Source organism: Oreochromis niloticus, unplaced genomic scaffold (genome assembly GCF_001858045.2).
Source record: "Oreochromis niloticus isolate F11D_XX unplaced genomic scaffold, O_niloticus_UMD_NMBU tig00000235_pilon, whole genome shotgun sequence".
Taxonomy (NCBI): domain Eukaryota; kingdom Metazoa; phylum Chordata; class Actinopteri; order Cichliformes; family Cichlidae; genus Oreochromis; species Oreochromis niloticus.
The window spans coordinates 369,959-384,061 of NW_020327097.1; the positions used below are offsets into that span (position 1 = coordinate 369,959).

General features: G+C 41.2%; 1 protein-coding gene across 1 annotated transcript in view; it reads left to right on the forward strand.

Moving 5' to 3' along the window:
- The first annotated feature begins 993 nt into the window (after positions 1–993).
- The window catches only part of LOC109195581 (uncharacterized), a 375,002-nt gene continuing 361,892 nt past the window's right edge, over positions 994–14,103 (forward strand). Inside the window, exons 1-3 of the mRNA XM_019347822.2 lie at positions 994–1,231; positions 2,604–2,954; positions 5,653–5,977. Of these exons, the coding sequence (XP_019203367.1) occupies positions 1,195–1,231; positions 2,604–2,954; positions 5,653–5,977 (713 nt within the window). The 5' untranslated portion in view covers positions 994–1,194. The remainder of the gene's footprint in view (positions 1,232–2,603; positions 2,955–5,652; positions 5,978–14,103) is intronic.

Below are 14,103 nucleotides of genomic sequence, written 5' to 3' on the forward strand. Positions count from 1 at the left end.
TAAATGCTTCAGACCATTTGGCTTTAATTTGGAGTTCATCACTTCCTGTTTTTCCTCTGCTGGATTCTTTGCTCTGAACTCAGAGATAACAGCATTCACAACTCCTTTACTCCATTTTTTATGTCTTTATTTGAACTTTACTGATGTGTTTCATCTTGACTGTATTTTTATTTTCCACTGTATAATGAAAACAGAATTGTACAAACAAAGAATCTAATCACAGACTCTTTGTACATCATTTCTACATTTTTGCATCCACAGAGTTTGAACAAAACAGATTTGAAAGTGTTGAAAATGTATTATTTCAGTCTGTTATTGTGATTAATAATCTTCATAACTTATTTTCAGATGTAGTCTGAACCAGTTTCAGTTTGTGTAAAATAGATGGATCTTTATGAATGGACCTCAGAGCCGCTCTCAGTGTCTGATGTGGACTGCACACAAAGTTTCAGGTTACATGGACAGTTGAGCTGAGTCCTGTATTCATCCTCGTCCTCTGCTTCTGTTATTATTCATCCGGTCTGGCTGCAGACCTTAGGTTTAGTACTGCAAAGGATAAACATCCTAAAGGTCGAAGTTCGGTTCATTTTATTGATAAAGAGATAAGAGTGTGTTTTACAAGAGAATGTGACATGTCATAAAAGTTAGTGGCAGCAGCTGAAATCACAGTGTTAGTGCTATAAAACACTCTTATACAGTAAAAAAATAATAATAATTGAACGTATTTCTTTTGTGTTATCATGAGTGATAGTATTTATTGTATGTATGTGTTGTATGGACTCTAACTGTAAACTCAGTGAAGGGAAAATATTTTAGCTCAAACACCAAAATTCATAAAGTGTAAAGTTAAGTTTTTCCTCCACACGATTCAGATTTTATTGCTGGTTTCATCATAAAGTTGGATCTGACTTCAGTGTAAATGACCTTTGTCTGATGTGTCTTATTTCATGAGCCTGTTTCTCCTGCTTTTCCTCAATTTCCTCACAGTCTGCCCTGATCTGATCGAGGTTGAAGTTTCTGTTGGAATGATCTGGACTTGGAGCAACAGACCTCCTCCCTCACTGAAGTGTGAAACTTTGTGTGGTTTAGCCGAGCAGTGTGAGAGTGTCAGTAGATGATCAGCAGAGGAAAGTGAAGCTGCTGTGAGCTGATGTCCTGAAGGGCTTTTAAAGAGTCTCTGAGTTTGACAGGAACATGAAGATGTTTGTGGTGTTTGTGATCCTCCTGCACGGTAAGTACACCTCCCTCTCTCTGCTCTCATCATCATCTCTCTCTCTTTAATGTGTTGAAGTGCAGCAGGAGGAGATTTCCATCAAACACTGGATTCTGATTCAGATCAAACTAACAATCCAAAGCAGCAACTTTCAAATCACTGGATTCTTCTTGGTGGCTTTCAGATGAGCTCATGTTACAACTGGTTTTCCAGTCAAAGCACACAGATCAGAATACACAGCACTTGGACTCTCTCACACTCTCACACTCTTGTTGTTAGGTGTGTTTCATTCAGCCTGAACTGTATATTTAAACTGTTCAGATTTGTCACATATTAGCCTGCGATATAACCATGTCTAATCATCCCTGTAAAAAGAACTGTTGGCCCATTCTCCTGTACAACATTGCTTCAGTTCATTGAGGTTTTGTCATTTCTGCAAAGCTCTCTCGCAGTTCCACCGCAGCATTTCAGTTGGGTTAAGGTCTGGACTTTGACTGACCCATTGCAAAATCTTGATTCTTTTCTCCTTCAGAGATTCAGACGCTGGTGCGCTTCCCTCCAAAGGACATTGTTCCAGAAGTCATGTGACCTGTCCTGCCATGTTTAGAAAAGAAGCTTTGTCCTCGCACACCCTCGTAGACTTCTGGAAACTGTGTTTATTTGTAAGACAATTTAAGTGTCAGTTGTTTGATTTGCTTGTGTTTGTATTTGTGCCAGGACCACCTGTAAATTTCACTAATAATGTATTGTGCATGAATTGCACATCAGCTTTAAGGGTTTCTGTACAGCAGCTGTTACAGTTGAACTGTTTGATCATTACTTTTGACCTTTTCAGCTGTTTAATTATACATTTCTGATTCAACAGGATACTTATTTTTGTATTTTTTTCCCTTGCACGGTTGTCACAGCTCAGTGTGAACGTTGAACGTCGCTTCACTCAGACATTTACATCAAAAACTGTTTGAACAAACCAGGAGAGAGAGAAACAGAATCTTTTCATACTGAATGTTTATTCTCTGCTCAACAGTTTGTGGATCAGGAGAAGCAGGATTAGGATCTTCCTAGATTAGTTTTCATGAACCCTTAAAAAAAGATGACTGCTGTAGAAAGTCCTGTTCATTTTTATGGTTGGTCATATGCTGCCATCGTTACACCAACACTGCATGAAAAGTCTGGACCCTTTCAAAGGTCCCTCAGAGAATGCAGCACTTTCTGTTTAAAATAATGGTCAGAGAGTCATTTCTGTGATTTCACTCTGATTACATTTAGATTTCATGGATAGACTGAGCGTAGAAGTTGCAGATAAGGTGACCTGCATTCCAGCACGTGGATGCTGAGACAAACTCAAAGCAGGCTGTTAATTTGTCTTTCTGCTTGTGTGTCCTTACAGTTTCCCAGCATGCCCTGGCTGTGGTGGTGGAGGTGTATGAGGAGGCAAAGTCTGTTCTGCTACCCTGTCAGTACTCTGGTATTATTCCTGAGAACAATCCCACAGTGATGTGGAGTCGCAGTGATCTCAGTCCCACATCTGTCCACCTGCGACGAGAAGAAGGTGATGATCTCAAAAAGCAGAACCTCCGCTACAGCGGGCGCACATCAATGAGGCCTGATGCTCTGGAGACTTCAGACTTCAGCCTCACTCTGACAAACCCAGAACTGACTGACAGCGGCGTCTACACCTGCTCCATCAGTGATGGGAAAGAAGAAACAGGACAGAGAAATGTACAGCTAAAGGTCAAAGGTCAGCAATTAACTGCAACTGATTATTTAAAAAACAATTGCTTACCATATTTATGAGAAAATAAAGGGATTTAATACAGTTATTATTAAAAAAAAGAATTTCACACTGTACTGAATGAATGAGCTTTTCTGGTTTAAGTTATTTTTCACTCATTAAAAGGTATAAAATATCAACTGCACAAAAATATACCACTATAATGCATCAAGTTACTTTCTCATATTATTTGTGGTTTGGACACTGAATTGATTTAGACTTTGCTTTGTTTTGGTGGGGTTGTTGTTTTTGGTTGTTATTGTTTCTTTTTCAAACCCCTGATAATAACCTACACTCCTAGAGGGAGCTAAAAGCATTTACGTTGCACACCGTGCATCCATCCTTGGAAAGCACAGCTGGTTGGTTATTATCATGGTTATGGTCTGTTTATACTGTTGGTGAACTGCTTTCCATCAAACACCAGGGTTTGGTACTGGAAGACCTCCAACTGAACCAAAATACATATGCTTTTATTAACTCTGAATAATTATCGGCAGATTTAACCACAAAAACAGGGGGCAAAAATATTTTGTGTATGAACTGTCATTTCTTCTTTTCACCTCGAGATGGTCCAGGACTCCCAGGCTCAGGCGACCGAGGACCCTCAGGATCGGGTGTAGACAGATCGATACCCTCATTTGGTCATGCTGTCTCCTCTGACAAGCAGGGCTTGCAGGCAGAGACTTGGGCAGGGCAAGACCAAATAAAAGTTTTTGTGTTGACCAGGGCAAAAGCTGACACCAGGGACCCCGCATCAGCAGACAAAATCTGTTACTAGCTGGGACCTAGATGCACCTGATTCCCAGGTTACACAGGTTTCTCAGGGATCTCTGATTGCTCCCTCTGGGGCTACGCAGGGCTCATATCATGTTTCTGTTCCTCACCCTGAGCACCTGCTGATGTTAGCACAGGCAGGGCCCTACCTGTAGCCTTAGGCTGGCTATCAAAGAAGCTGGTGAATTGGTGCAGGGGTGGGGAAGGAGACAGAGGGCAGCCTGGCTATTGGTCTGGTGAGAGGGTGGCTGGCCACAGGTTAAGCCAGCCCACCCTCTTTACCAGAGAATAAAGTGGAGATGGGGCACAGTTGTAAGGATGTGGAGCCAGAGATGACAGGTGAGGTGTGTCTAGATGGTGGGTGGAAGCTGGGATTACAGTCTCTGGAGCTGGGTTTCCATAATAATCCCGTCATGGCAGAAAGTTTCACATATAAAACAATGATGCACACTTCAAACTTCAGACCTGAAGTTTTTCAGAAATCTTGAAAAATATTTTTGTGGCCCCCACATGTTCACCCCTATGGAAAAATTCTGGAGCTTCCCCTGTCCTTAGCGCCTGCCTCTAAGATCTGTTACAAACAAACTGCATGTTATATAATTGGCTCTCAAACCTGGTCAGCAATTCATCAAAATATCAAAATAATTCCAAATAACTTCAGTACCAGTAAAGTTAAATGGTACTAGTCTTACAGAGTAAGCTGGTGAGTAACATATTTCCAAGAAGTACAGTAACCTAAGCAGAAAGTTAGCGGCCATCCAGGTCTTTATGTCTTTTAGACATTCCTGCAGTTTTTCTAATTGGTGTGTGTTACCTGGCTTCATAGAGTTGGGTGTCATCTGCATAGCAGTGAAAATGTATGCTATGTCTTCTGATGAAACTGTCTAAGGGAAGCATGTATTAACAGAATTGGTCCTAGCACTGAACCCTGTGAAACTTTGCATGAACAAATTAGAGACTATTAGATATGATTCAAATATGATTAATAAATGGTAGGAGGTCCTTGAGCACTCTTGCAGAAATTGGGTCTTAAGACACATTGATGGTTTTGAGGAAGTAATTACTGAAGTTAACTCAGAAAGATATATTGGAGGAAAAGAGTCTAAATAAATATCTCCCCCTGACTCTAGTTCTTCTGATCTGGAGGAGCTTAGTGCCTTGTTCAGCTCCTTCTTCCAAACCATCTTGGAGTGTCGCAGAGCTGAATGGAGGTGGAAAAAGGACACGCTGCAGGGGTCGCTTCAAATCTTGTAAAATTGTTGGCGTCTTTATTAGAATACTGTTTAAGAGAACACCTATCAAACATTATTGCATGCAACTGTCATAACCCATGCCTGATGTTCAAAACTATATACTCTGTTTCTAATGCCTCACAGTTTGTCTGTTTCAAAACCTCCCCTGATATGTGTAATGCAGTTTCGATTGATGAGGTTGCCACCACAAAGGCTCCCAGTTGATCTTGTGTTTTTCCCCCAACTGCCTCAGCCAGTTGTTCAGCTGTTTTGAACCAGTTTAAGCAAGTGACTCTGGCATTCATACAGGATGTGGTTCATCAAATTAAGCCCTCAGGTTTCCCTCAAGATGCTGCTGCTCCTTGATTTTAATAAACAGGTTTTTCCTAGCATAGGTCTGTTACTGTTGGCCATCATGAATAGCAGTTTGTCTTTTGGTGTGGTTCCTGCAAACTTTAAACATTCATCAGTGCAACCTTTATTTAAGAAACCTGATATTGATCAAATTATGTTTGCTAATTTTATGCCTGTCACTAAGCTGCCTGTCCTTTCAACATTTGTAGAAACAATTGTTTGTACTCATTTGAAGTCTTATTTGGAAAAGCATGATAGCCTGGATGTTTTGCAATTCAGATAGTTTTGTTTTATTGTCCACTCAGACCAGCAGGTGGAGATAAGAGTGGAGGAAGGCTCAGACTCTGTCATCCTGCCCTGCCAAACAAGACCTGACTTACCTGGTGACACCTCAGTGGAGTGGGCTCGCTCTGATCGAGAACTAATGATGGTCCATGTGTATCCAAACAGAAGTGAGAACCTTAAGAAACAGGACGACCTTTACTGTGGTCGCACAAAGATGAATGAAGACCTGCTGAGAACTGGAGACCTCAGTCTGACCCTGAAATACCCCACACAGAGAGACAGTGGAGGATACATCTGCACCATCTACAGGGACAAAAACATCCTGAGACAGAAAGTAGTGCTGCAGGTCAAAGGTCAATGATGCATAAATAAGTCAAAGGCCTTAGGTGTAGATGCAGGTCAGAGATCAAAGGTTATGTTGTTATTTTTTTTCTTATGTTTCTCAACAGAACCATTTCCATCTTGGGCCACAGCTCTCATGGTTCTCCTGGTTCTTCTTATTTTTGGAGGTCTTTTATTTAATTTCCGATACTATTTTAAGTCAGGTGAGTGTCTCCTACTACACTACCCATAATGCCGATGGTTAGCAGGTGTCCTTGGTGGCTCCTTGACTGTGGCTCACACAAACTTGTTCCAGAAGCTGAAAGAGTTGAGAGTTACATGAGACACATGAGATCTTCATGGTCTCTGTGCTGATGTGTGTGAGACATGGCCGACTGTGGAGGCTCAGTCTGTCTGTTCTTCTGCTCTTCATCCAACATGTCTGCAGCACTTTACAGGACGCTGCAGACTAGTTACCAAAGAACGAGTCAGGAACACATCAGGAACAAACTGAGACACAATCTGACTGAGACTAGAAGACAAGGAGGGGACAGGGAGGTCATGTGACCATCACAGCTGCTGCTCATGTCTGTACAGTTAATGTTGTGCTTTGTTGTTTTCTCAGTTTATAAGGTGGAGGTGGAATCATGGGTGGAGTCTGTCCAGCTGCCCTGCAAAACTTTAGTTAACTTCCTCAAAGACCCTAAAGTGGAGTGGAAGGACAGAATGAACAGGAAAGTCCATGTTTACCAGAACGATTCTGAGCACCATGATGAACAGGACCAGATTTACAACAACCGAACAAAAATGAAGAGAAACTTACTGAAACCTGGAGACTTCAGTCTGACTCTAAAGTACCCCACAGATGGAGACACAAATACCTACACCTGCACTGTCTACAGCAAGAAGGGAAAGGAATCTATTAAGAAAGAAGTGGAGCTAAGAGTCAGAGGTAAGAGGTCAAAGGTCATTGTGTACAGGTTTTTTCTTTTTCTTTTTTTCATATGATATCCAATTGTGATAGTTGAGTTCAAGGAATGGAGATGTATGGTATATACCTTACCTTACTTGCTTCAACCCAAAATCTCAATTTGAATCAGTCAAATGAGGCAGATAGTGTTTATTGTGTAAATAGATGGGTTTAGAATTTAGCAACAATTTTCTGTAAGTTAAGCTCTGCTTCTAAAAGAAATATTTTCATAAAATACTGACAGATGATCATTTGCCACACATTATTTCAGGGTTTAACAGTCTTGGTCCTAAATCCTTGTACTGGATAACTGGTGACCAAACAACCTTTTTCTATCTGTGCTGGGCAGGCTGAAGGACAAGTGAGTGACGTGTGAAAGAGGTGACTGACATGGGTTAGTGACACGGGGGTTCATAATGTTCACAATGGTATTTTATTAGTTGTTGGTTTAACCATGGATGAGGCGATGGCTGTTATTTTCTTTTCAATCACGTTACATGTTCATTGCTGGATTTATGGAAAAACATCAACTAATACTGCATGTCCATAATTATTAAAATGGATATAAATAAAGAATACTTACACTATAATGTTATTTAGAAGTGTAATGCAAAAAAATGGATTTTTATGCTTATTATGAATTTTACTGGAATACAAATACAAATACTTTCCCCCCTCAACAGATACAAATACTGGCTGCTTTGCACATCGCTACTCAGTATATACCGTGTGAGTAGAGCACTTGTTTGCCCTCCTGAGTCACTTGACTGTTTGCCAGAATTGCTTTGAGGCAAACCAGAAGTCTTTTTCAATTGCCTCACTGAGCTCTTCCCTAGGGATGGGTATCGTTTAGGTTTTATCCGATACCAGTACCAAACCGGTACTTTTGAAACGGTCCCGGTGCTTAAACGGTGCTCGAACCGGTGCTTAAAGAATGGGGAACACAAACTTTGTCCAAAAACCTCTCATGTTTAGCTGTTTTTTTGTAAAAAGATAACAATGTTAGCCTTTTCTGCAGCTATAGGGCATATATGGTCTCACTCTTGGCTGGAAGCAGTGCTTAAACAATGAAAAAAACACAAACTTTGTCCAAAAATCTCACATGTTTAGCTGTTTCCCACTTTTTCGTTGGTCATTTTAGCCTTTTTGGCCAGGGTGAAGGGAGCATCTGCCATCAAACAAGAAGACAGCAGCATGTAACTACGACGGTGTTTGCTAGTTCACCTTACATGCATTAATGTAATAACGTGGTTAGCCTACTCAACGTAAATTACACACAAACAACATTAAGCTACTCACACAGGGAAGAGCAGCTGCTGCTGACATCATCATCCGTCATCATTTCTGCTACACTTGCAGGGCTAGGGGCCAGGACTCTGCCCTTCGGGATTTTGGGGGATGTTGCTAACTCCGGGTCCGATAACAGTACGGTGCATTTCTTGGCTATAAAAAAAAACGCTATGCGTCACCAGGTGTTTCATCAGATTCGAGGTGTTACCTCCTTTGACAGTATCACAGTATCAGCTTAAAGCACTTGTTGCAGGCTGCTGAGTTTGCATCTTTTGCTGCGAAGTACAGCCAGACTTTTGACCGCTTCGCCTCGGGCATTTTTAATCTGTAGCTCTGCTCTAAAAGAATGTACGTACCTGTGCCCGCCTACTATCCTCGGAAACGTAAAATGATTGGCTAGAATCTGAAGTGTATGACATCTCAGGAAAATAAAGCACCGAAATGTGCGTTGCTTTTTGGTCTGGTTACTACCGTTTATGTCAGAACCGAACAGAATAATGGCACCGGATACCCCATCTCTACTCTTCCCACACCTGAGTTTTTACCTCAGCCACAAGAGGCCACATTAAGCTTGGCCTGCCAGTACCTATTAACTGCCTCCCTATGCTAACCAAGGACTCCTGATAGGACTCCTAATCATGGACTCATTCTAATCACTAATCATGGCTGCACAGGAACAAGCTCTGAGCACAAGATCGATAGAAGCGAGGGGTCTATCACACCAGGCAAGACCCCAGGTGCAGGCTGTGTAAAGATCTCCCAGAGACAATACAGCACATAACAGCAGGGTGTAAGATGCTAACAGGGAGGGCTTACATGGGACGCCATAACCAAGCTGCCGGCATAGTGTACAGGAACATCTGTGCAAAGTATGGCCCGAAATCCCAAGGTCAAAATGGGAGACTCCCCATATGGTGGTTGAGAATGAAGCTTAGATTCGGTGGGACTTGTAGATAAACATGAGCAAACTGGTGATGGCTAACCAACTGGACATAATAGTGGTGGACAAGCAGAGCAAGACGGCCGTAGTGACAGACATAGTTATATCGAGAGGCAGCAACATCAGGAAGAAGGAACACGAGAAGCTGGACTCCTCCTTTAGCTGGATCCTTGTCAGACGATTTCAGTGGTCCTTCTAGACCACGGAGAAGGAGAGGGAGAAGAGGAGGTATTCAAGTAAAGCTCAGGATGTATTGGCGGCGTGGTTTGGCTGGTAAGCGACGTCGAGCGTGCGTTGTCTCCGGTGTCCAGAAAAGCTCCATGGAGGGGGACTTGTTTTCCACGGCCTGTTTGGATACGCTGGGCCCGGCTCTTTGAGACCTTGCCACCTTAGGAGCGTTTATCCAGACTCTTCTGCGGGCTGGCTTTTTCTTCCCTCGGTGAGTGGATTCTACGAGCGTGACGGCTCGAACCCTGTGTATTTACGACCCTTAACTCGAGCCTCTGCAAATAATGAGGCTTCTAGCTCACTGAATATGGCGCTTTTTAACGCTCGATCTCTCTCTAATAAATCATTCTTGTTGAATGATGTTATATTATCTAAAAAACTCGATTTCTTATTCCTGACTGAGACCTGGCAGCGGGATGTAGACTATTCGTCACTTATTGAACTCTGCCCGGATGGCTATACTTATTACCCAGCCTCGGTTGTCTGGTCGGGGTGGTGGGCTTGCCGTGGCTTTCCAGGATCGTTTCTCCTGCCGCTCCGTGAAAACTGGACTTTTTCGCTCGTTTGAGCTGCAGATGCTTAAAATCGGTAATAAGGATCCTTTCTACTGTGCTGTGGTGTATCGTCCACCTGGATATAACAGGTTATTTTTATCGGAGCTCAGCGACTTCTTATCCGCTACTATGAAGCTGTCTAGGGTGCTTATAGTTGGGGACTTTATCATACATGTTGATGATGACTCCGACCCTTTCGCCAGAGACTTTATGAGCATTATAGATTCTTTTCATTTGACTCAGCATGTGTCCGGTCCTACACACAGCAAAGGTCACACTCTGGACCTTGTTTTTTCTTTCGGTTTGAATATTGATTTTATTTGCTCTGAGGACATTTTTATTTCTGATCACTATGTTATTGTTTTTAACTTGTCTTTTAATGAGCCTTTATCCCCTGTCAGACGGATGGTTAGCTCTCGCATCTTAAACTCCTCCTGTTAAGAGATGTATTCTAAAACACTTCTTCAGTTGAGAATCAGAGAGGAGAAACACACACTGCAGTTAGTTACTTGCAAGCAAGGGCAGCCACAGAACTCGCACAGGAGTGCGGGCTCTGAAACTCGCGTCGTGTCACCGCCCTGGTCTTTATTTATACATCAGTGGGTGTTTGTTCTTTACATTGGAATGTGGATGTTTAGGTGTGTGTATGTGTGTGTATGTGAACCCATAAAATGACTTCCTAAACCTGCTGGCCTGGAAGTCCAGCAGTTCATCTAAACAAAATGCACTTAGAGTAAAACAGATATAGCTACGTTAATCCTACCATAAAACAATAAGACAAGGTATGTCCTTTCCCATGCTCCCAGGATGTGGGTGTGGATATCAGAACACTCTGGAATGCACACAACGTTGTTACAGACTTCCTAGGATGGGACATTCTTTCAATATGCCAACAACTATATACTTCTAAACACAAATGATTACATGCAGCATTCTACCATATGCAAACTTATATTATTAAAAGGTTATACTGACATTATATTTGACATTCTATTAACACCTCCACAGTGGAGAAATTTGTGGATGCTTTTAACTTACAGCTATCTCCTGATTTCTCAACCAGTCTTTTTAATAATTATTGACTTTCTATTTTAGATGAAATCTGTCAGTTTAAGACGAGGAGTGTTTCTGCCTCTAAATCTCCTCCTTGGCTAAATGACAGTATTCGTTGTCTTAAACGTGATTGTCGCAAAGCGGAGCGCAGGTGGAGGAAAACTCATCTAAATGTTCACCTCCTCTATCTTAAGGACCTTTTAGCTTCTTTTAATAATGCGATCAGAGATGCGAGGGCTGCCCATTTCTCACACTTGGTTACAAAGAGCAAAGGCAATCCTAAGGTGCTATTCAACACCATTAGTGACATTGTTACTCCTGCTCTGCCTGCGGCCCCTATTTTTTCTAACGAGGACTGTGAAAATTTTCTCTCTTTTCTGCTGGCAAAAATTCATAACGTGAGAATGAGTTTTACATACTCAGCACCTGTTATCTCAATCTCTACCCCATCCCGGCCCATTGTCTTGGATACTTTCTCTCCGGTTTCACTACCTGAGCTAGTGAAATTAGTGAATTCAGTAAAAGCATCTTCCTGTTCACTTGACATTATACCTGCATCATTATTCAAAAATGTCTTCCAGTCTATTGGCCCATGTGTGCTCACCTTAATCAACTCTTCACTGGCATCTGGTATAGTTCCGGTTTATTTTAAAAACGCTGCTATTCTCCCACTTTTAAAAAAACCTCAACTAGACCCCTCTCTTTGGAGCAGCTACAGACCGATCTCTAAATTTATGTCCATTTTTATTTTTCAATACCGAACTATCATAAAACACATAATTACATATAGAAATAATAATCTTTTTCTATTTCTTTTTTATAGCATACACAAAACATAAATGAGATAAATACCTATATACATGAATACCCCCCGCTCTCTCCCAATAATGAAAAGATAAATATTTTACAGAGAAAATGAATTACCCCCCCCCAAAAAAGAGGAAAAAAAAAAAAAAAACCCAACATAAAATAAGGTCTTAACATTAATCAATATTAATATAAATCTTAACCAACAATAGTAACAATATTTGTGTTAGTGATTACTTGCTCTTCGTCGAAACCAATTAATAATGCTGGGATATCTTTTTAAATAGAGTATTTTTATAAGGTAAAACAACCACTGCCAGGAATAGCAGAAAAATTTGTACATCGTCCTATGGTGGATTACAGAGAGATATCTCGTGCTGGTACCTTTTCTAAGTATTTAAGTAATGGTTTCCAGTAAGTAAAAAATCTATCAGATGAGCCTCTGATGGAGAATTTTATCTTCTCCAATTTTAAGAGTCCTAAGATATCCTGTAGCCAGACTTTAATTAATGGTGGGTGAGATGATTTCCACAACAACAAAATTCTTTTTCTAGCAATGAGAGAAGCAAAGGCAATAATGTTATTTTGAATAGCTGTAGTTTGAAGGTTGTTTGGTGGTTTGCCGAATATAGCAATATGTGGAGTCGGAGTCAATTTTATACTCAATATATCCGAGATTATTTTGAAGAATTGATGCCAAAATTCAGATAGCCTAGGGCACGCCCAGAACATATGGGTAAGATTGCAAGGTATTTGTGAGCATCTGTTACACTTATCATCAAATTTATCTGGGTATAATTTTGACAGTTTTTCTTTACTGTAGTGTAATCTGTGGAAAACTTTAAATTGTATTAATGAAAGTCTGGCACAGCTAGAAGATGAGTTAATGGCCCTTACCGCTCCCTTCCAGAACAACTCAGAAAAACTTATATGAAGTTCTGACTCCCATTTCATCTTGGTCCTGTATAAAAGAGATTCACTAGGTGAAAAAGTTAGTTTATAAAGGTAAGAAATATGACCCTTTACCAAAGTTTTGGCTCTGAGAACCAAATCTATTCCACTGGAAGTTGGGATTTGTGGGAATAAGGTTGAACATTTCTTTGCAAAGTTTCGCAACTGGAAGTACCGAAACAAATCTAGACCGATCTCTAAATTACCGTTAATTGCTAAGCTTCTAGAAAAGGTTGTGGCTAAGCAACTTATGGCAGCTCTAGATAAACATGACATTTACGATAAGTTTCAGTCCGGTTTTCGTCAATTTCATTCCACGGAGACAGCTCTTCTTAGGGTCTCAAGTGATATCTTGATGGATAATGATGCAGGAAAATGTTCTGTTCTACTCATGTTGGACCTCACATCAGCTTTCGACACAGTTGACCATCACATCCTCATTGAAAGGCTGAAAAAATGGGTTGGTGTATCTGGAACTGCATTAGAGTGGTTCTCCTCTTATCTCCATCACCGATCCTTTTCTGTGGCAGTCTCCGATTTTAGGTCATCCTCTACCTCCCTTACTTATGGTGTCCCTCAAGGGTCAGTTTTGGGGCCTTTATTGTTTTTAATCTATCTTCTCCCCCTCCAGCATATAATGGGCTCTTTTAAGGATATTTCTTATCATTGTTATGCTGATGATATTCAGTTGTACATTTCTTTTATGCCCGAGGATTTATCTAAGCTTCAGCATCTGAATGATTGCTTAGATTTGATCAAACGTTGGATGGCTGCAAATTTCCTCCAACTCAACGAGGGGAAAACCGAAGTCCTCGTATGCGCCCCTGATAGATTTCTATCGCAGATAGTGAAAGCCCTTGGTCCTCTCTCACTCTATGTTAAATCCTCTGTCAGGAATTTAGGTGTCACCTTTGACTCCAGTTTCACATTGGATGGGCATGTGAAATCTCTGGTTCGGTCTTGTTTTTATCATTTAAGAAATGTGGCTAGGCTAAGCCCGATTTTATCTCGATCTGAACTGGAGATTGCTATACATGCATTTATCTCGTCACGCTTGGATTATTGTAATTCGCTGTTTATGTGTCTTAGCAAAGGTTCTCTGGATCGTCTGCAGGTTGTGCAAAACGCTGCAGCTAGGCTTTTGACAAAATCCTCCAAGTACTCACATGTGACACCGTTGTTATCTCAGTTACACTGGCTTCCTGTTAAATTTAGAGTCGATTTTAAGATCCTGGTCTTGACCTACAGAGCTGTGCACGGACTGGCACCTGCCTACATCTTTGATCTGCTACAGCCCGATGTCCCTACCAGGTCTTTGAGGTCATCTGATCTGGGCTTACTTGTTATAAAAAATACT